The sequence below is a fragment of the Grus americana genome, chromosome 3 (assembly GCF_028858705.1).
Source record: "Grus americana isolate bGruAme1 chromosome 3, bGruAme1.mat, whole genome shotgun sequence".
NCBI classification, from domain to species: Eukaryota; Metazoa; Chordata; class Aves; order Gruiformes; family Gruidae; genus Grus; species Grus americana.
The window spans coordinates 118,989,457-119,013,467 of NC_072854.1; the positions used below are offsets into that span (position 1 = coordinate 118,989,457).

At 37.3% G+C, this 24,011-nt stretch overlaps 1 protein-coding gene across 1 annotated transcript in view; it reads left to right on the forward strand.

The window, feature by feature from the left end:
• TASP1 (taspase 1) overlaps nt 1–24,011 on the forward strand; it is an 88,548-nt gene that overhangs the window by 41,063 nt on the left and 23,474 nt on the right. Inside the window, 3 exon segments of the mRNA XM_054821569.1 lie at nt 2,492–2,611; nt 3,566–3,644; nt 20,205–20,315. Coding sequence (XP_054677544.1) covers nt 2,492–2,611; nt 3,566–3,644; nt 20,205–20,315 — 310 coding nt within the window.

Consider the following 24,011-nt stretch of genomic DNA (forward strand, 5'->3'; position numbering starts at 1 on the left):
ATGCAACATACACTTGTATATGCTTGTGGTTTTTTGATTAAAATATCTTTTCAAAAAAGAAATTATTTATATAGCTACTGAAGGCAAATATTTTATGCATATGAGAGCTAAAGCAGAAGATGGATGGCAGATTGAGCAAATAGTTTTACAGATGCTGCAAAGAAGGCTGCAAGCATTTTTTTCTTTGCTGTCAGATGATATGGAAAACATACTGATCCATCCTGAGCCTCATCCTTCTAAAATGTATTTCTGTTCATTATGGGAGCCTCAAGTGTTTGATTTAATATGAATTAAGATTACACAGGTGGCCTTAATTCTGGCATTTCCTATCTTTGACGGGTTTGATTTTCATATCTGTAGTTGTCTATTAATCAAGTTGTTTGTTGTGGGTATAATTTCCTTTGCTAAAAGGGGGCAGGGGATGGGCAAACAAAACCTGCAGCATATTAGTAGTTCTTCTTTATATAGAAATCATAGGATCGTAGGAAAATTCATGTTGGGAAGAGCTTTATCCAGTCTAATCTTGAAAATTTCCAAGGATGGGAGTCTGCAGCTCCAGTGAGCAGCCTGCTCTGCTGCTTAAGATCTTTTCAATGCAGTGAATAGTGGTGTTCTAACTGGGTTAATAATACCTGAATTAGGTTGTGGCAAGCAGTCCTGGGAGATGTGAAATACGTTTGCCCATGAGATGTTAAGGAAGGATTCCTTAATTTTCTTTTAACTTTACAACTTGGAAGAGACCTTGCTCTTTTCTTATTCCCTTTGCTCCAGTCCTCAAAATTCCTTTTGCTCTCCTTCTCCTACCTTTCCTGATCTTGGTTTTTACCTTCCTATACTTTTCAGTTTACTCTTCTTCCCAATGCTAGTTGAGACCCTAGATCTGTAATTTTTCACCTCTCTTTTTTCTAAACAGTTATTCTGCTTTACTGTTGTGACATCCATCTTTTTGTTTTAATATTGAATATGGTTTGTGCCAGCTTCTTCTGAGTGTAGACTTGTTCAGGAAGATTTAGGTGAAGAGAAGAAACTTACTGTTACTCTGGGTAAAAGCCAAGGATGACGCTCCTGCTTAGGAGTTCCAGTTGCTCGAGAAATAATCTAGATCACTCTAGTGCTGCATTACGTATTTTTCATTTTAAGACTGGCGCAGTATTAACTCAAGTGTTATCTCTTAATTTAAGTGGGGGCAGAGTATGATCAGCATGAGCCTCCTAAGAACTCTGCTTGACAAGTGATGATGTATGCCCAAGGAAATTTTAATTGGTGATAGGAGCTTGATAATTTGAAGTTGAATAGTTGGGTGTAGATTTTTTTTTCTTTTTTTTCCTCCCTCTGTATCTTAGTCCAGAAGAGATGTGTTTATACGAGTAGCTTAATATCCTTTGGATTATTTGCTTGCGTAAGTTTATGTAGGATTTTTTTAATGCAGGTAAGTTTTTATACAGGAAAGATTGACCAGCTAAAAGCTTGAGGGCTTGTGCAACAGCAGCGTTCATCTTTGGAGTATATGCTGGATGATGTATCTGTTGTGTTTATTCATTTTATGTACGCTGCATGCTGTGTCCTATCCAAAGTGTGTGACTGGGCATGAAGTCAGAGTGCCTTGGCCTGGGTTCTGCGGAGAAGGGAATCTAGGGCAAGCCTAGGCAGAGAGGGGAAAACTGCTCTTTCTCTTAGAGTGTCTGAACGTGGTGTATTAAGGAAGGGGGGAAGGATGGAAAGATTCAAGGGGAGACAGCTGAAGTGTTTGCGAGACAGTAGGCAGAGAGCTTGCATCAGGAATGAACGCTGAAGGACATCTGCTCTTAGGGGAGCAAATCTGCCTCAGAAGCAATGGAAGTAAAGATCCTTTTCTAGTGACCCAGAGGGAGTGACGGGTAATTTGTTTCAACCAGGAAGCCATTAAAGATTGCTGAACTGAGAACAAGTCTGGGAGAAAGAATCTGTCCTGGGGGAAATTTCTTCTCAAGGCTTCTATTTATTGTTTCGCTCAGAATATCAGAGTTTTCTCTTTACATGGTAAGCTGCTTCTTGTGGATTTTTTTTGTTTATTTTTGAATCATACATAGCTTTAAAGATCAGAGTCTCTGAAAATGCCATCTCCAATCTTTTGGGGAAAGGCCTTTTGATATGGCATCTTTGGAATGAGTTGCTGAATCATTTCTTAGTGGACAAATGCCCACCACTGAGAAAACAACATTTTTTGCACTTTTGTGAGTAAAGGCAGGTAATCTATGCATTGAATGAGTTCTGTGATCTTTATTACCTTCTTGTTTCCAGAGAAGTTTTCTTCAGGTCTTGTCTGAAGCAGGAGAGCATTTTGGGAAGATTTATGGCAGCCCAATTGGTACAAGGTGCATGAACAGCAAATCCGTTTTGTTGACTGACCTGTCACTTGGTTTTGTGCATGTTAGTCTGCACACTGCTAAGAAGCATAATCCGACTTTAATATACTATTTTTAGTAGTTGTTTCTGTTTGTGTGTCCTGCAGGAGAATGACTCAGGAACATTGGATACAGTTGGTGCAGTTGTCGTTGACCAAGAAGGAAATGTTGCTGCTGCTGTCTCCAGTGGAGGTTTGGCACTAAAGCATCCTGGAAGAGTTGGTCAGGTGATTATACCTTTTCATTTGGGAATGATCGTTCAGTAATTGTGACACTAAGCAAGAGCTGTGATAGCAAACTGATGTTCTCCCTTCCTGTTAAACTCTGAAGGCATTATCACTGCATTGGAATGCAAGTTTTGATTTTAGTGTCCTCCATCAGTGTTATAAAACATTGATAGGTCAGAAGTTCTGCAGTTAGTTACCTTTTGACAGAGCTATTAATAAGTTAATTTCTTGGGCTTAAATACCTCCTTAATACCACAAATAGTCTCTTAAATGCTTAAGAGTGGTTTTAAATAAGATGTTCATCAATATTTAGGGAAGCTGTCCTAATTAATTTTTAAATGATCTTGTGAACTGGTAGAAGTGACAAACGTATTAAAAGAACACATTGGGTATAGGCATTCCTTGTTGTCATTAGGTGAGGGAATTTTGATGTGCATCAGAAATGTCAAACTCCATTGCTGTACAGCTATATTTCTGGTTGACTTTTGCTGCTGTCTCAAAAGCAGTTCTCTTTTCAAATGCATTTAAGATTTTCTTTTGGAATACCAGAGTGAAAAGGTCTTTATATAAATAGGAAAAAGCTGGAGTTACTTTGTGTTTTGATATCTGTACCCTCATTTTCTGTCAAGTTAGGTTAGAATACCACACATCTATGATAATTATTCAGTTCTGAAGAATAGAAAAAGAAGATGTAGCAAAATGGATTGGAATCATAATTTTGACTGTTAGGATTTTCTGGTGGGGTTTTTTTTATAATACCTGGATTTTTCTTAGGGTTTGGGGGTTATTTTTGTTGGTTTGGAGCTTTAGTGTTGGGTTGTTTTGTGTGTGTGTTTTGGGGGTTTGGGGTTTTCTTTTTTTGTGTTGTGGGGTTTTTTGTTTTGTTTTAAGGCAGGGGAACAAACCAAAAACCTTGTCTACTTAAATTTATGAAAGATGTACTTCTTTCCTTAGGCAGCTCTTTATGGTTGTGGCTGCTGGGCTGAAAATACAGGAGCTCATACCCCTTACTCCACTGCTGTGAGTACTTCAGGTATTTACTACTTTTATAAATATTTCAAACAGTTGCTATCTTTCTCTATAATTAATTTACAAATTCCAAATAAAATATTTATATGAATGGCAAATTAAAATATTAATATTATTTCCACACTACATTCTACATGTCTATCATTTATTTTTATATATATATATATGTCAGTAGTGTCTTTAGACCCATGAATTAATCTCTGTTGGTTGCTTGTATTAGTCTTTTTACTTAACTAACAACCATGTGAATTTTTATCCTGTTTAAAAGATTTTTGTATTACACTGAAAGGATGTACTGTATTTGTTCTGTATTGAGGGACCTGTCCTCCTGAAAAGAAGTGCTGTTGTAAGCCTAATGCTGTGCTAAACTCAGAGTTCCTCTGTGACTGGAAGCCTTCTGTAAAGACCTAAGATAATTAGAAGGTCCTTTAACACAAGAGGGTCCCTGGATACAAAAGTGCTACAAATAGCATTTTTCCCTCCAAAATATTGAATTACTATTTTAAGTGAATATATAAGTGAATTTGTTCTTCATCTCTCTTTTTGTCTCAAAAGGAAGGGGAAAAGGCAAAACCAAATTACTAGAATAAGTGTCTTGGAAAACATTTATTCGGAAATTGTGAAAGTAATGTAAGAATTAGAGTAGCTTCTCTTCTCTTCTTTGGAAGTCTCAGGATCTTGGACACACAGAAGTATTTTGTTCATTTGATGCCTGTCAGCCAGCTATCATACAGAGCTGTTCTGTCAGTTGACACACTGAGCACTGGAGGTACCAATTAAAAACAAGTTTGTCAACAGATCTACTAAATGTAACAGGACTGAAGAAATAGTAAAAATCAGAAAGAAAACAAAACAAAACACAAAAAACTAACCAAACAATAGCTGGGAAGATAGCTCACACTGCAGTGTAAGGTTTGAGAATGTAAGCTGGGATGTTTTTAACTTGTCTGGAACAGACATTGAAAAGCTAACTGTATTGTTACACCGGCTGAATATTGTAGAACACAAAAGCCTTCAGGTGAAGTTATGCGGGAGTTGCTTTTACTTTGCAACTCCCACATAAAAGCAGTTGACTGCATTTCATCTCTTTTTTTCTTTCCCCTAGCTGTATAAACAGTCTCAAACAGAAAAGCTACTTGTTAACACTTTTTTGTAAATGCTTATGTCAGGATGCAAAATTTATGGTTTGGACCACTGCTTAATGATGTTAAGAGTTATCAGCATTGAGTATAAGGAGAGATGAAAAAAAATCTGCAGAGTTCAGATTTAGGTGATGTAAACTATATCCCAAGAGTACTGTGGAGTTAGAGTCCTGTTACAGAAATAGTGGGGGGAGCAAGATAACAGGGTGTAGAACAAAAATTTGACCAAGGCTGAAGAGCATCAGAAATACCCTGTGTTGCCTTTGAAGTCATGTACCTTTCTAATTTCCCCTGTATTTAAGTCTGTCTCACGCTGTTGAAAATTTGTGTAGATGTTCACCCTTAAGTTCAGTGTTAGTAATACTCCTTTTTAGTACTTATGCAAAGGAGAGCTATACTGAATGCAGAAGTGTCGGAAGATCTTTCCACTCAGGGAACACCACATTGATTTTAGTTTAATAAATGCTTACCTGTGTAAACATATATTTAAATATTGCAGTATTGGGGACCATAATAATTAGCAAGTATAAGTCCAATATTAGAGACTGTTTGTGGAAAAGCTGAGAGTGACACCTTTATTTAAGTTTTTAAAACTGTTCTTTCCAAGTCAGCTGGATTTGAAGTCTATGCAAGTACCAGCAAGCATCCTGATACACTTAAAGGAGACGTCTGGGTTTAATGATGGCCTTAAATAGACTCTTGCTTTCTTTTTGCTGGTACCAATTTTATATAGTGGTAAATACTTTAATGTTATACTATTTTTAACTATCTCCCTCTCACACACATATATATGTATGTTTCTTTAGTTCAAATCTTCTAGCTTCCATGACATTACACTCACAGCAATTGCAGTTAATTGAAATAGACTGCTGGCGGTCTATGAAGCATGGCCATCTGTTTATTCAGTGATTTGAAATTCAGACTAGCGGTGTTTAATTAAACTCTTGTTTCTGGTTTTCCTTTAAAGTAAGTGTGTGTGTGAGAGAGGGAGAGAGGGAGGGAGATAGCAATGTTTACAGGAAGTAAGAACTCTTCTGTAATCAATACCATTCTTTTTTCCATTTTCAGAAGCTCATAATGTTTTATTTTATAATGTAATTTATGTTTAGTGCCATTTTAAAATATATTGATGCCTGTCTTTTGTTTAAAATATGAGCATCCGACAATGTGAACCATAAAGTTAATTAAGGGGTAGAGGGATGGAAAAATTAAATTATAGGAAAGGTTGAAAGAATGAAACTTACAACTTGGCTGGATCACAGCACGAGATTGGAATGGGGGCGTAAACATCTGCAAATATTCAAAAGGTGAAATTGCCAAGGCTAAGCAAGAAAATAATACGTTAATGTACATCGTTGTTGGATGAAAATTTTAGAAAATAAAGGTACTGCCTAAACTCTAGAAGATGCCTTGATTTGGAAAGCTCTAAGGTTGACGGTGCTTGCTAAGAGAAGATAAGTGTTGCCACTTGGTGTACCTAAAATCAGACTAGACTGTGTTTGTAATAGTGATTATACCCCCCTCACGTCGGTTTCTAAAGTGGTTTTGTGTGGACATATAGTTAAAAAAACAGCAACAAATGAAACCTGCATGTTCTGTATAAATAAAAACTGTGTGCACATGCGCAATCATTTAATGTTTCATTTTACATAGACATATACACTTTTATGTAAAAGCATTTAAAATACATGCATAAAATAACTGAAATTTACAATCAGTTTAGATTTCTGTGCTTTTCACAAAATAGCATGTTATTGTTTTAATTTCACGTCTCTTCATTTTAATTTTTCTTTACGTGTTAAATTTATTTGGCATAAATTTATCCTAACGTTTTCTACAGGGAATTTTTTTTCTGTTGTATGGGGGGAGGGCAGGAAGAAGAAAATTAGGCTTTGATTGCTGTGTGTATTGAGTACTGTATGTGTAGGCTTTTAATATTATTGTTAAATGACTTCTTAAAAGAGCTGATTCATCAAATTGCATTTGGAATTTTAAAAAAATCTTGAATGAAGAGAAAAGTTTAACTATCATTCCCTTAAAGCTTTATCAAAAAGTATGCTCAAAATTATTAAGTATTAATATATGCTAAACCAAAGAATTTTAACTTGAGGATTCTTTGGGAAATAAAAGGTTTCACATTTGTGCTGGTTTAGACATATAAACTTTTTATAGTGATAACTGGGGATAGAAATTCAAGCCTCGAGAGTTTGTTATATCAGGCTCTACATTTAGTCTTGAAAAAGAATGTTCTTTGGCATTAGTTTCCCACAAGCAATTTTTAAGGGCCAGGTTTTGTAACCTATTTTGATTCCATACTTAGGAATTTGCTCATATCTTTGGGTTTTGGAGGCTGTGATCAGCAAGAGATTGAACAGCTTGGGGAAAACCTCTCGTGTGGGGAAAGGAGAGTTTGGAATAGTAATGCAAAGCATACAGAATACAAAGTCTTTCACATTGAAATGCATGCGGGATTGGAAGGAACGCAAGAATGGACACACTGGGTCAAACCAGAGCTCCAGATAGTTTGGTGTCCTGTTTCAGATAAAGGGTGTTTGCAGGTCTCCGAGGAAAAGTACGGGACTGGGAAAAGCACCTTCACTGTGTCATCCAAGCTTCTAGCAATTTGTGATATTGGGACTTTATAAGCTGGAGATATCTTTGTTTTCAATGGATCAGGATGACTTTCTCAAGATCTCTCATTTCTTTTTGTACTTAGAAGAACATTTATTTAAATTTTGCTGGGAATGTTTTTCTTATTCTGTGATGGTTTAACGTTGTAGAAGCTTTCTTGGGAAAAGAAAAGTGTTAGTTTAAATGCCACAGTAAGTGACACAGTAGGTTTTATTCTTGATTTTTTATTAATTCTGTTCTAAAATCCTTCTATTGAATCTTCAATTTGAGACATATCTTTCAATATCTTCCTCATAAATAAAAAAAAAAAGGCATTGCCATAAAAGTACTTCAAAGTACTTCATTAAAAGGACTTCCAAATTCACGTAGCTTTCTTCCAGTGGTCATGTATTATTTGAAGACATGTTTTTACATCTTGATCTTCTGTTGGCCCTGTGAATGCTGGCAGGTTTCCTGCTTTTGCGTGTTCAGGGAGGATTTCTTATTAGTTCTTATGCTTTCAGCAAGTTGTTTCTCAAATATCTCTGGCCATTTTTATCGTGATTTTATATTGAATGTGCCAAAGGTGGTGGTTCTGAACTTGCTTGGGCAAGACTTCAAGTTTTTGAACGGTATTTTCTTACCTCTAACAGACTCTTGGCCTTGTTTAGCCACACTGTCTTTGGTTTTATTTGTTTTGGCTTTTCAAAAGTTACTTCATGGTTTATAAAATACAGGATATTGTAAAACTCATATTTTATGGCTATAGTTTAAAAGGGGTTGGGACAACTGAAATCAAAAGATGAAAACTTTCTAAAGACAGGATGAGGGAGATGGTGGAGCTTAAGAATTGCTGTGAAAGGCCTTAAGTTCAAGTTTTGTTCTGTAACTCTCAGTCTAAAATTCAGTTTCTGTGTAAACAAGTAAAATCTTTCTAACTTTTTTTTAATCAATTTTTGGAGACATTTGAACATATGAGCTCTGAATTATATTAATATTTTGGGGGGATAAAAATACAGTTGTGGGACTTCATTGGCAACTGAAGGATAAACATTACAGGAATGCTCTAAGTATCTCAAAATCAATATTAAAATTCAAGAAATTCAGAGAATATTGCAGTTGCAGGCATAGCGAAGATACTCGGGGAACCTTACCTGTGACATGTAACAACATAATGCAAGTGCCATTGTGTGCAGGAATGATGGTAGAGACTGAGTGAAAGCTTGTTAAATGAGATGAGCATTACCAATGACCTTTATTTAGTATAAACGTGAGTAACAGCTAAACTGTTTTTTGGATCAACATAGTAGAAGCCAAATCTTTGGTCTTTAAAAGCTTGCGCATGGTTTGCACACATTTGCATGTGCATACAGACACAAAGAAAACAGCCTCCCCTTTAAGTACCCCCACCACGTCCCCAAAAAGTAGAGGCCAAAACCACACTTGTAAGGCCACTTGGAACTCTTTAGTGAATGTTTTTTGTTGGTATATGAATGTAAACAAAGGAAGATGGGTATTATTTGGAGGGAAAACATTTGTGAGCAAAACCCAACCGCAGTAGAAACAATAGTCCGTTTTTTGGCTATACTTTAAGAAAACATTTCCTATTTTTTCCTGAGCATAATGGGAATCAAAGACTTTGTGTATGTTCTTCTCATTGAAAATAATATCAAATGTGACATTAAATCTCCTCCCCAGTTGGAATATCCATGATGATTGTGAATAGTCATCTACTAACTGTGCCAAAAGTAATACTACTGGGATAAGAGACAGGCTGTGTTTTTCCTGGGAGATGAGTTGAAAAGTAATAATTTGCTTTTGATATACAGAACCTTAAATATAAAATTTTCAGTAACAGCTAACACAGGAGACTTTGAAAATGCAACTATAAGTGGAATTTTTGAGTGTAGATACTGAGAATAATGTGTTGCATTCCTTTTCGCTCCTTTACAGCAGTAGGTAGTAGAAAGCATTTTTACTTGTTCTTCGTGCATGGGTGGTGTGCTTTGTGTATCTCTATCAGCCATTGAAGCCAGCAAACCTTTTAATATTGCATTTCTGAAGATAGACAGAAGGTTTTGCATTATTTACTAAATGCAGAAATTCTGTAACACAAAGCTGCAAAATCTCCAGCTTTTACTAGAATCCATCTGAGGATAATATTTGATACAAGAAGGGTACAGTGATGTGATGTCCTAGGGAGGATTTAAATGGGACCTAATTATGGTTTAGAATCCTAAAGAAAAGGGAGTAGAATCTTTAAATATATCAAGCTCTTTCAGAAAAATCAAGCATGTTAACAAATATAATTGGGCTTCAGGATTGAGCCCAAAGTCGTGTTTTGTTGAGGAAGTAGCCAGGTTATCAGATTTATGGACCCAAACTGAGGTATAGTTGAGGATTCAGTTGGGAAAAATCTTTCACTGATGTCTTGCTCTTCTTCCCTGCCCAGAGTCTATTCCTGACTGAATGAAAATCAGATACAGATAACAGCAATGTTTTAGGAATACATACACAGACTGTATGTATTCTGTGTAAATAAGCAGAATGTGCCTGACTCCCTTAATAATTTCTTGATTTCCAGATCCTAAAGGACTGGCTGTTAAGGTCTCTGGTCCAAAGCAATGGCCTCTGTTTTCATAAAGGCATTTTAGGGATTACATCAAAACACTTAAAAAGCTGTGTTGGATATGCATACATATATATGATGTATCAGTCCATGAAGTGAAAAATGGCACAGTTTGTATCGTGAAGAATCACAGAATTGTTTAGCTTGGAAGGAACCTCTGGAGTTCATCGAGTCCAGCTCCGTGCTCAAGGAGGGTTCTCTTGTTTTCAAAATCCTTACCAATAAGGAAATAAGTGTATTCACTCTTCCTCTTCCTGCCTTTTCCTACTCAAACTTTTACTTTTTGTTCCTATCTGTCCTTCTTTCCAGTCCATTGTGTGCCTCATGGATGCTTTTACTGGCAAAATGGAACAGGTAGTACAGATTAGGAAATGACACCTATGGAGAGATGGCTTGTGCTTGTTAAATTGGTTTTCGAGCTATCCCCTCAGCCAGCATTTCAGTCTCTCCTTATAGAAGCCACTAAATGGTAGATTTTTTACTTGAAAACTCATTTTTGACAGGAACTGCAGTGACCTACGAATCTGCAGAGTAAATATTTTTCAAGGAAGCTTTAATGTCAATGAATTGACTTGTGATGTAGGACTTTTGGCTTTGTGATCCCTGTGCATTGAGGGCAGTAGTGGCTGTGCTGGAATCCAGAGACTGCTGATACCCGGGCAGGTGCCACTTGTCTGTCTGGCCTGCGTCCTTCTGGGTCCGTGCTCCAGGCCTCCAGAGGAATTTCACATGTAAATCTTGTATCCTGTACAGATTGTTTGAGCTACACTGTGTGAGATAGGTATTACGATACAGTTAACCTCTTTGTAGAAATACGTATTATCTCTCAAAATCAGCCTGGTCCTGTAAGATTTGGGGAATAATAGGTAATTTAATGCATCGCAGATGAAGCAGCTGCATATGGAGAAGAGTTATGTCATTGTTACAGTGAACCAGAGTAGAGGAAGAAAGAGGTTTATCTCCAGACAGATCAGTATTTACCTCTGAAGTGAATACTTCTGTCAAGAGTTCAGGCTTTGTGTCCAGATGCCGTTTGGAGGCTTCAGTGCTGTAGCATGTGGTGTCTGAACTAACTTACTACCACCACAAGGCTGTGTGAAGAGAGAGGAAGCAACAGGCAGAGATGATTTGTGGGAATGGTAGCGTTAAGAAGCAGTCAATTAAACGCAGTACCGCAATGTTCAAAGCTGAGGGTTTTGTCCACAAAATAATCAGAATGGTTGACTTGCCTTTGGAAGGGTTGTTTTGAAGCAGAACTGGATGGATGCAACAATCAAAGAGTGCTTATTGCCTCTTGAAATTATAATTGGACTTAATGTAATAATACATTGTAAGCATGAAGTTGCACGGGCTTTTTAGAAGTGGTAGTCTCCTGCAGAAGGGCTGCTGCTCAGAGAGTGGTGTGTTCATAACCCGGGGCAGCAGCCAGCTGTGCAGCACTGTCTCCTCTGAACACTGCTGGTGCTGTTCTTGTTTGCCATACCTTGCCCAAATGGCTTGAACTGGAGGCAAGGATATAACGTGAAATGGAGGCTCCAGCAAACTGAACTCTGTTTTTGTGTCTTAAACATTTTTCTGTAATTGAGAGAAGGTAATTGCAGAACCATAGAATGGTTTGGGTTGGAAGGGACCTTAAAGCTCATCTAGTTCCAACCCCCCTGCTGTGGGCAGGGACACCCTCCACTAGACCACGTTGCCCAAAGCCCCATCCAACCTGGCCTTGAACACTGCCAGGGATCGAGGCCTCCACCAACTTCTCTGGGCAACCTGTTCCAGTGCCTCACCACCCTCACAGTAAAGAATTTCTTCCTCGTATCTAATCTAAATCTCCCCTCCTTCAGCTTAAACCCATTAGCCCTTGTCCTGTCACTACCTGCCCTTGTGAACTGTCCCTCTACAACTTTCTTGTAGGCCTCTTTAGGTACTGGAAGGCTGCTCTAAGGTATTTCTGGGGCCTTCTCTTCTCCAGGCTGAACAACCCAAACTCTCTCAGCCTGTCTTCATAGGAGAGGTGCTCCAACCCTCTGATCATCTTTGTGGCCCTTCTCTGGACTTGCTCCAACAGATCCCTGTCCTTCTTATGCTGGAGACCCCAGAGCTGGACGCAGTACTCCAGGTGGGGTCTCAGTGGAGTAGAGAGGGAGAATCCCTTCCATCGACCTGCTGGTCACGCTTCTTTGGTGCAGCCCAGGGCTGCAAGTGTACATTGCCGGGCCATGTTGAGCTTCTCATCCACCAACACCCCCAAGTCCTCTTCAGGGCTACTCTCAATCCAATTATGTACATTTAGTTAGCTACTATCTTATTTCCTTTCCTGTAAATTTTATATGATGAAAATGATGTAGTTTGGAGAGATGTAGTATTTTTACAAAGACATCAATCACAACAAAGCTTCTGATGAAGGCCTAGGCAAAAATAGTTTGCTTTTCCTTTTCAGTTTAACTGAAAGTAATCTTTCAATATATATTAAATGTAAAGAAGAATGTAAAATCCACATCCGCTTTAATGGAACTACATTATTTTTCTTCATTATAATCTTTCTCGGAGGTACATCCGAAATTCTTCTTGTTCATGATAATTGAAACAAATAGCTTTTTTTAAATAAAGTTATCTGGCATTTTCCACTATTTGGAAGTGAAGGATAAATACACTTGGCATATTTTAACTATTTAGTCTTTTTTTTTTTCCTGTCTGTAAAATTGTAGAAAAGCTGAATGGGTTGTTCTTAAGAGTGATTTTAGTTTATTTTGCCCATATTAAAAACTTGAAGACATAGAAAGTGTTTTCCCACCTTTCCTTAGAGAAGATACTTTAGACACAGTTTGTCTGGATGTTGAATTTGTCTTTTGTTATCTTTGAAACCTACCCAAATTTACTGAAGTTACAAACTTTTGGAAAATTTCCATTTGCATATTCTTAGTCGATGTTCGTTAGGTTGGAAGTTAAATCATCTAAGCATTTTCTGTCTGTGACAGGAATGTGCTCCATTGATCCCTCTAGGATCAATGCTTTAGGAATTGGACAGGACTTTGTTTGCAGGTGTTCTTCCTGGCAGCAGGTCAGTAAGTTAAAAATTTCCCCTGCTAGTATGAAGGCAAGATGCAGCAACTGATAGGAGTACAGAAAGCTAAAGTTATGCAACTTTAATTTAGTGTTCTACTGCATTATCCTGTAGCATTTTATGTCTTTTCAGAATTAGACTTTAAATTTTTATTTTAATATGCCACTAACTGTATCAGTATCTTGCCAGCCAACTATTTTTATTGTGCTTTATTTTGTTTTTTAAAACCATTGGCTTGTGAGTTTTTAGTCAGCTCTTTCTAGAGATGCTGGTAATGATAACCAGAGCTTATTAAAATACAGGTTTCACCGTGTTTCCATTAGGCATAACTAGAAGTTGTTCAGGAAATAAAGCAGAAATAGTAGGTTTTTAACGTGTTAACTGACACTTCTTTTCTAGGTGCTACTATTTAACTGAAAATAACAACGTCAAAGTTGCAACAACTTAAGGCCAGGTTCAGACTCTGCTGTGTGGAATAGATAATAAAATACAGATAACCTGTAACTTCTATCTTTAGCTTCTGAAAAGAGAAGAGTCATTCTTTGGCAGTGGAGTAAACCAGATAAATTTTTTCATTCTTGAATGAATGTGAGTAATGCAAGTTTCCATTTTGTACTCCTTTAAAACAAATTCCAACACTTTGTGTTGAGGTACTGTGCATTTGAATAGCTAGACAGGCTCCGGCAGCTTGTCAGAGTTCCATAAGCTCTTTGCTTATGGCTTGCAGAAAGCAAGCTAGATTTTCATTTCTCCTTCCATTCAACAGGAGTCTCTTTCATGTCTGAAAATTGAAAACGCGTGTTTTTCAGTGTGGTGCATGGATGTGTGTGTGCCCTCTGGCACACCTGTTTCTAATTTCCTGACTTGAAAGCATCTCCCATCAAAAGAAGCTGAAGAACAATTTCTTTCTGACACGCTGCTCGGAGGCCCTTGTTTTGCAGAAGGCCTTCCTTTCGTTTGCCATCTTGGTTCCATTGGTAGAACTTTATAAGATGCAGAGCACGCATTGTATGGGACGTTCAGCTTATATTGTGCTGGGTTCTTTCCCCTCTTGTTGTGGTTATTTCAAGCATTAGACATCTACTTGAGAAGTCACTATGCTGAGGAAAAACCAGTAATTTGATCCTTAGTTTCTTGCATGAAGCTCAAATTAAGGACCAAAGTCTATAGCGAGTTAAGGTTTGTATAACCTATGAATTAAGTAGAGTATTAGTTACTGTTTGGTACAGAAGGTTAGATTAAAATGTAAATGTTACAGCTCAGATTTCTTACCTTTTCTTTAAAATAGTATGCAGTGTAAAACAGTATCCAATAGAATAGCTGAAAATCAAAGATGTTAACAATCTTAAACAAAAAACCCAAAAAACAAACCACAAACCCCCTTTAGTAGTAACTTGGTGGTTGTGAAAGTGTTGGATAGGCTAACTAGCGAATTACTACAGCATAGACCTATTGACTATTAAAAATCAATTAGGAAGGCAAAATACAAAATTTTAAGCTCTAGCTTCAATGTTACTGACTTGTCTGTTTTCCCAGTTCAGCAACTGACACTTTCACAAACAGCATCTGGATTGTCTCCATAGCTACCGTGCTGCGGTACGTACCTATCCGGTGGTATGCTGTTGAATTATATTAGTTTCATTGACTCACAAGCTAATATGATCAGGTATATGCAGAAAACACTAAATATGTGAATCAGGATATGTACTTCTATGTAACTTTATGGACTATAACAAATAAAAAATCTTAAGTCTTTAAATGGGTCAGTAAGGTGTCCAGTTCACATTTATACCTGCAAAGGTATGCAACCCTGATAGGTTTCTTGTCTTGTGCATCTATTGATGTTCAGGCTCCAAAGAGTTGCTTTATAGAGCATCTATCTGCCCAGTACTAGAATTGTGAGTGACACTGGAAAAATTCTTCTTGTTTGTTGGCATAGTAACAGGTTTCCATGATCGGTTCCCATCTCTCATTCCTCTGCAAGAAGGCATGTGTCTCACTTGTTGTACAGCACCGCACAGCGTAACAGGTACTTCTGGTTTGCCCGATCTGTGATTTACGAACCGGCAACATCTGGCACATGGGGTGTGGAGTGCAGGAGCAACCATCTTGCTGTGCTTGAAGCTCAGAAAATGCCTGTTGGGGGCTTTGTGCTTCTCTGTGCTCTTTTTGGCTGAAGGAGTAACTTGAGAGGACTACAGATACATATATAACTGTTCAGTTACAATAGGATAACAAAAGAAAAAGAGACTACGAACAAAAAAAAGAGGTGGTAGATTCCCAGATTATTCTTGTGGGGATCTTGTATGAATCAATGAGTGTCTGAATAGGAAAAGTGGTATTATTCTCAGAAATGACACATTTAAATACCCACAGAAAAGGGAAGTCATATTTCACTGTTGGTCAGCTTTGCACTTTGAAAGAAACACTGCATTAAAAGCATGATCCAAGATGATATGTGTCTCTGAAAATCAATTCTGATGCTTTCTGTATGATCTCCAAGTGGTTTTCAGACAGGGTTGTAAAGTTCTAGTTGAAGACAGGTGTGGGGTGTGGATTTTGGTTGTTTGATTTTCTTGATCCCCCCCCCCCCAATTTTTTTTTAAGATTCTGGTTCTCACCAAACCGATTGGTTTGAGGGCAAAATAAATGTATTACGACTGTCGAGCCTTATCCTTCTTTGCTTCCCTTGTCATAGGAGCCGCATGCTGCCATGTGCCTTTAGGAATCTGGTTTTTAAACTTAGTTCCCCTTAACCTAGGAGGCTAGAAACTTCCATCAAAATGCTAATCTTTATCTGTCTTTGCGTTTATTTGTTTATCAAAATAGAATATACGCTTTCTGTCTATACATTGCTCGCTTTGCAAGTAGTGATCCTAGAGGACGACAGCTAACTGTACTTAGCCCTGCAAACATGGACAACAGTAGTTCCAACAGTAGTCTTTTTGTCAGCAGATGGGTTATGACTAGGCAACACGGTGTTTGTGCAATATTGCTGTGTTAGGAAAATAATTTGTTTATTATATGAAACAGTAATTTCAGTGAGAAGCACTAATTTAACCCAGTAAATTTTTCCAGATAGTCATCTCCATTTGAGTCACTCTTATGTGAGGGCTTATGGAAGCTTTGATCTCTCATTGCAAAGCCTGTGTCTCTGAGATATAATGAGCTTCAGGTTACCAAAGAAGTCATCATCTTAACTGGGAAAGGATAATAAAATGATTTAAACTCTGTTTACAGGAAAGTTACTAAAACAAGCATATTTGAGACTTGAGTGTAGAACTGAAAAATTCTTATTAGGAGTCCCTGTTGGTTTGGTTTTAGTGTTATTCAGTGAAAAAAATGCAAAGTGTAATAAAACATGCAGTTAAATGCAGTATAGTGTGAGATAGTTAAGCAAATGAACCAGATTTACATTTTCATCAGCTAGTGTGCATGATTTGGAAATGTGTTAAAGTAGCTTTGACTGTCGCTGTCTTGAGTCATGTTAATACAACTTGTTCAGAAGTTGGCTAATGCTGGTGGTTACATTACAAGTGAATGGAACTATAAATTTGAACCCACAACTTTATATTGTAAGTTATAAATCAGGTTTCGATTACTGTAATTCTGTATACATTTATTTTGTGTCTAGCCCTAGTATTATCTACAGTGTTTTCCCAGTTTGAGACTGTAAAGACATACTGGTCTGCTAAACACACAAGGCAGTTCACGCTCTAGTATTTGGTTCTAACGAGATAATAGGAAGGGCAATTCTATTGGAATAATTAGGGCAATTCTTTTTCCCAGCCTTTAGCTGGTCAAAATATGTGAAATAGTGCTGAGTTGTTTTTCTCATTGAAAATTAGATGTTCCTACATCAAAAACTGCAATAACAGATTTTTCTTTTCAAATCGAGGGGATTATTTTCATAGTTATCTGTCCCTGCAGATTGCTGGCATGTGACATGTTGAAAGATTTTTACGTACACTGCCAGCAGCCGTCTGTAAGTTTGCTGCTTTATAGGTTGACATAAATATGACAAAAAGAAATGACATTGTCTGTGGGGATGTAGAGATGTGTGATGTGTTAGTAGAATTGCAAGGCTGCTTTCCTTGTGGTTGATCCTGGATCACATCAGCGGGTTGCAGCTGTTCTTAACCCATATTAAGTTTTCTCTCTCTTAATTTTTTTTTTTTTTTTTTTGTCGCAGACTTGGTGTTATGGGAACTCTTCAATAAAGTCATTCTCTTGGGGGGAAAATAACATTTTACATCATGCTAAGAAATGGCTATTGTCTTTTTGATGCCAATTTAGGAATTACTTAAAAATTGTGAAGTAGTAACATCTGGTTTTGTTAGTAGATGCATAGGAGATGCATAAGGTCACTCTGATTTTTGCATCTCATTTGCTTGCTTCACGTTCTAAGTCCCATGCTTCTTACCTCACGTAGAGTATAGATGTTATATTTAAAGTTGTTAACAGGTTCTTTTCAAGAAAAAGTCAACTTGCTAAGTTTTAGCTGGGGCGCATGCTTATTTCGTTTTATTCTTTACAGCAAAACTTCACAATGATTAAATTTTCTTAGTTTTAATAAAAGTGACAGCCATGTTGTGATCTATAGGTCAAATGCATCTTGAGTTTTTGCATATTCTTTATACATTATCTTGGATAAATATTCGATAACTCTCAAGTCTATTGTGGACAAGAGCTTTTGAGCATGGATGTGATGAGGCAATGAACGACAGGTCCTTCTGTAAGCAGCTGTTGAGAACACCATATTGTGTGAGCCTCTTGAAGATAATATCCTAACCAGGACACTTAGGTCAGTAACTCAAGAGCTTGACAGGCTCAGTGAAACCACTTTTTTCTTGTCCTCTCAAGAACTGCCTCCCTTTGCTGTGTGATTGTTGGAGTATTTCAGCGCTCTTATTTTCCTCTAAATTTATAACTGTTTTTTACTCAATCTATTTGCTATACAAAGAATTTCTTATCTTTCTGTTGTGCCAGTAATATGTAGATTCAGTGCCAAAGTACCCCACTTCAAACAATTCAGTGTAACCAAATTGTATTAATCAGGAGACACTGCCCATTAGAAGGAGTACATAACTGAAGACTAAGGTGTAATTTTGATGATTGAAAATACCAAGATATTAGGACATATGTACACAATTTTTCTGCAACCTGGTCCCTGGACTTATTCTCTGACATCCAATGCATATGTAATGTTCCATAGGGGTTTTTTATTGTGTTTTTTTTTTTAAATCTTGGAATTGAGGGGTGAGGAGGTTTGTTGTTTGGTTTTTTGGTTTGTTTTTTTTTCCTTTTTCTGCTGTGTGAGCAGTCTTTGAAGAACAGTATTTTTAAACTCACTTTGCCTTTAAAGGGAAAGATGTAACTGTATGACAAGTAACCAGAAAGATTCTTGGAGTAGGTTGCCATGTTAATTAAGGGCTTAAAAGCGATGGCAAGAGCAAGCAGCCAGTCTGTGAGTAGCTCCTAGACACAGCGCTAGACCTGCCGATGTGAGTTCATGCAATGCTGTGCCCAAACCAGTCAGTGCTCCAAACTCAGCATATTGGGAAGCACAGCGATGAGATGCTCAACAGGCTGCGCTGGAGCCAGTTTGGGTTGAGTTCATTTATTAGTTCTTTCTTTGCGCCAGATCTAGGCTGACTTGAGCCAGAGTTGCTCGGTTTTCTTTGTTCTGGGCTTGGTAGTGTTTCCAGTAAAGTGAGTGTTATCCGTGGAGACTGAGCTGCCTTTGTCTGAAGCCAGCTTAGGTCTGATGTCTTACCAGCTCCGGCTCTCTGCCATGTCAAAGCAGCTAGATTGTTTCCAGCCATAAATTGTCTCTGGAAGCTGCGTAGGTGTATGTATGTAGTTCTGCACCTGAGCTACTAAGTCCAACTGGATTATAACAGATTTTTTTATGGAGCCAGAACAGTGCTTGCATCTTGTCATGGTTAATGAGACATTTGCCAGAAATATATATTGATAATTGGGAAATGACTATATTTGGCTTCTCTATATCTATACTGGTGTCTAATACAATTTGGGGCCCTGATATACTCTGAAGTTACAAGTCCGATCAAATTGTAATCACTTAAATGTAGATAATATGAAATCACTGTCATATTACAGCTGTAAATTAGTTAGTTGTGTTTTTCCCTTTTTCCTAACTGGATAACACATTTCAGCTTAACTGGCACTTGGGTAGACCTCTTCTAGCTGCTCATCTGCTTCCTTGCCATTGAGGAAAAATGTCAACAAATGGGAGGCATAGTAGTACGATGACTTTAGTATATAGGCAGAAGGTACCACCAGTGTGGTTCCCTGTCCAAGAAAACGTTGATCCAATAAACGTGCACTGTACCATTTGACCACAGCTGTATGTCCCAAAGCACGTTACAGGAATGGAAAAGAGCATGGGAGAAAAACAGCAGGCGTGAAAGCATTCCTACACAGTAGGAACTAATGACCTGTTTGTCTTCATCATCAACAGATTTCACGGGGTAGTTACAGAAAGCACTGAAGTAATAAGTGGTTGTTTGCTGGAGCTTTTTAGTTTCTTAAACCTTTAAAAATTGCAGGAATTTTTATTAGGAGTCCTGTGAGCAGCCTGTCAAAAAATCATAGGTAAATTCACGTGTTCCTTTGTTGACAAAAGGCTAAATCAGATGGACTAAATAGAAAATTACATCATGCAAAGGAGTTACTGTGGCATTCACTAAAGATGTTCCTGGTTTTAAGAGAGTTGCATCCAAGGATCATTCCTGTGAGAATGATTAGTAAGTGGGTTCTTTGAGAGAGAATTGCAGGATCTGGAGAAAGATGACGAGTCAGAGACAGTTTTTCTGTTGCTTCTGACTATTTCTTTTTCTTCTTTCTGTACTTAACCCTTTTTCCTTTATGACTTTGTGCAGTGCAAATTTCAGGAAAGTTGTGAGAAAAACTCTTGACATCATTGAGTTTTGATGTGCCTTAGTGTCACTCTCTTAAAAAAAAATAAAAGAAAATATGGCAGACCTCTGTCATATGCTTTTTTTTTTTAAATTTGGCTGTGATGGTGTAAAATAATGACAGAGTCTCTTGATAGTGATATCTGTATTTTAACTGTTCCCAATCTTAATATTTCTTTAGGTTGTGGAGAGCACCTTGTCCGAACCATACTGGCCAGAGAATGTTCATGTGCTTTGCAAACAGAAGATGCCCACCAAGCTCTCCTAGAGACTATGCAAAACAAGTTTATTGGTAAGTATATGGTGCTAATTGCCTAAGCATTGCCTAACATTATTTAAAATGCAATTAACCATATTAAATAAAATTATGATACTTACTTTTGTGATTTCTGCTGAAGCCTTATGTTGCAGTTGGTTTCAAATTCAGTATGGTGTTACATCTAAAAAATGTTAAATCAAACTACAGAAGAATATTTTAGGAAATCTAAAGGAAAGCCCTTGGAAATATCTCAGTTGGTGTGTGAGTCATAGAATACCCGGAGAGGTTTGAAGAAAGAATTTCCTGCCTGAATCACTGGCTGTGGTGTACAATTGCATATTTTAGAATTGACGGTTTAGGAGCAATAATAAAAATTATTCATCATGTTAACCCTTTTAAATAGAATAGACCTCCAAACCACTGTGTGTTCTAATTAAATACTTTGAACAGACAGATTCTGATTTGCTATTTACATGATGAAATTAATTTGTGGAAAATGTGAAGTAGACTTCATTCAAGACTATTGTAAAGTAAAACCAATTTTTTTCCTCGATTTGAGAGGATTGCACATGACTACTTATACATGTTTAATTTCTTGTGAATATAGATCTTGTTTTCTTTCTTCAAGTGATAACCAAAATATGAATGTGGAATTTTATATCTGTATAAGCTTGAACTTGAATAGCATAGATTCCATTGAGGCTTCTGGCATATATGTTGACTTGCACTGTCTTTATAGCCCTTAAAATTTCTGAAGCTTTAGAATCCACAGACAATTTTGACCTTCAGAATTTCTCGTGGACAACATAACACTTCTTGTACACTGGGTTGGCAAAGTTCATTTTTATGATATTTTAATTAGAACCGAAAGAGGGACATATGCATACCTTTTTGGGATCCAGGAACTGTTGCCCTTGGTCTTGGCAAGCAATGTGTTGCAATTTCTTTATTTCTGTTTATAATGTTGAATCCATATTAAACTCTGCTTCTGACAACATTACGTTTGACTGTTTGAGAGAAAGTCACCTTTGCATTGGAAGGCCGCACTTGATAATCTACTATTATATTCAGTCATTTCTAGAACAAAGTAATCTTGGGACATTCCCCAAAAAGATTACGATCCAAGCAGCACAAATGTAATGTTTTGTATTTAATCACTTAATGGAGCAGTGCTGACATGGGTGGGGAAAAAAAAAAGATACAGCCACCTTTTTTTTTTGGTGTGTAGGTGAAGTGCTTGAATTCGTCGTTTTGATTAGAAAGCATAAAATCTAGTTTGCTCTCAGCTCTCCTATGAATGAAGACTGATTGAGGAAAACCTCAAAATCCAGATACATCTTGCTGTTTACATGTGACATAGACATCTTGCTGTTTACATGTGACATACTACTAAATTTGTAGCCGTTAGTGTTATTTTGGGGGACCTTGGCAATTCTGAAGATGGAATGCAACGTCTTGCTGATATAGTGCAACCATTGAAAAAATGCATTATGCTGAAAACATTAGGCTTATATAAACAGTTTTTTTCCTCTGAATTTTCATAGATGTTGATGTGCTAGTTGATATCTCAGGATGTATGGTATGATGCAGGATTTCTTAGTGGTGTCAAACAATAGGATAAAACGAACTACTAACCTACTTGCTGATGGCATGGATTCCTTCCTTGCTACTCTTTCTAAAAGCCCTATTTTGTGGTCATGTCAAACTTTTATAATGGACCGAGGCCAAAAAAAAAAAAAAAAAAAAAGCTTTAACAAAGCAGAGCTAGAATGTTTTGTCAGAAGTCAAAATGTGCGTTACTTGTGTTGGAGGGATGAACAGCTGATTTTGGCAGTTGCCATCGGATTGGTGCTTCCTGTTTACAGAACTCTCTTGAGTCTCACGGAGCCCTGGGAATCCTTCCAGCTAGGGAATGCCTGGCTTAAACAGTGAGTGCTGTTTAAACAGCAGGTGATGAGCAAACTAATGGCAGATGTGCTTCTCTCATCTTTTCTCAGAGCCAACTTACTATGGATAATGCAAAATTGATGGTTGAGTTGGAGGTGAGAGAAATTAAATTTAGATTTTTTTGTAAATCAAATGGGTTTGATATGTTTAGTTGAAGAGCGCTAAAGGCTTGGTACGCAGTCGAAGAATGGTGTTCTGTAAACACAAATACCTTCCAAACAGAAGAACAGAGGATTTTGTTACTCATCATTCCTTTCAAATGCGGCCAAGTTTGTGGAATGTAGACTTAGAGTAAATGTTTGTGTCATCTCACTGGCGGGAAATCTGGGCTTTTCACAATGGCGATGTTACGAATTATATGTTAAAGCTTCTTATAAAGTATTAGAAAATAATGAGCTGAAAGACATAAGTGGAATCTGATATTTGTTCTTTCCTTAGCGGAAATATGTTTGTCTATTCTTGTATTTTTAAGTTGTGCCTCGGCTCACAAATGAGCAATGCCTGCGGAAAGGTAATAGCAGAAGGATAATGCTGACACTTCCTCTTTTAGAAATATTGTGTCAAATACCTCTCTTGGGAGAAAAAGTTTGGACCATTAGGAACCATAGAATATAAATTTCACAATTACGAGTTATGCTGGTTGGTGGAAAAAAGCCTCATACTTAAAACCAGTTACAAGACTGCCAGTGACTGTCACACAGAGTTATTGTTGCTTTACACTGAGGTGCTGTGTCACACTAAGCTTTGTAGTATCCTTTGTGGTTTTGTAACGGAGGAAGGATGCTATGGAACCATTATTGTGTTGTCTTCATGACAGAGAGGAAAAGATTTGAAAAGAGCATGAAGTGATCCTGAAGTTTAATATATTTCATCCACCGCAAGTTTACAGTTTCACAAGTTTGTATTTGATGGTAGACAGAATTGAATAGGCCTCTTCATTATCTGTACAATCAAACCAGCTGAAAAACTAACACCATGCGCCGATGTTACACTAAGGTTTGTCTAGGTCCTAACTGTGCTTCTCCTTATCAAAAGCATTGGGATTTTATTGGACAGCAATATCCTCAATTATTTAATTTCTTAAAATCTGACCTGTAAAGTTTGAAAGTGCAGGTGCTTTTCCTTGCAGCTTCCTTAAAAATTCTAAACAGATGTTTTAAATTACTTATCATATAAAGATCTCTGGTTTCAGACAGCTTGCGCTTAAACATTTAACAAATAATGGTGCATGAAATTAAAAGCAGGCTTCATTTAGTTCTTATATATTTCTCTAATGTTTATTTAAATTGTTAGCTTGAAGTTTGATGGGATACATAGCAGAAGCAGTGGCAAACAGCTTCACTTTAAACACGTTCTGTCTGCAAGGTAACAAAGGCCAGTGGTGTAGGTGTTCTATAGATTATTGACCTGAAAAAATCTGAATTTCACTCACATTACAGCCTGAGAAGATTTAGAACTGTTTAGCTGCCCTCTGTTAAAACTGGGGGATGCTAAAGCACTTAATTGGTTACACCATGCCACAGTCAGTGTTTATACCAAAGCTCTGAAGACTTTGAAATCAAATGTAAACAATGAAGCTGGTAATGGTTTCTCTGCTATGGAAGAGCATGAATGTAAACCATCTGATGAACAGCTGGTTAGTCCTTCGGCAGGGTAAGTGTAAATAAAACACTTCTTTTACAGTTTAGTATCTAATCTGTGCTAGGCTGGATCTGTCCAGTAGCTACAAATGGGAGAAAAGCACAGGATCCAAAATGCACAACTGTTATCCATCACATGCTT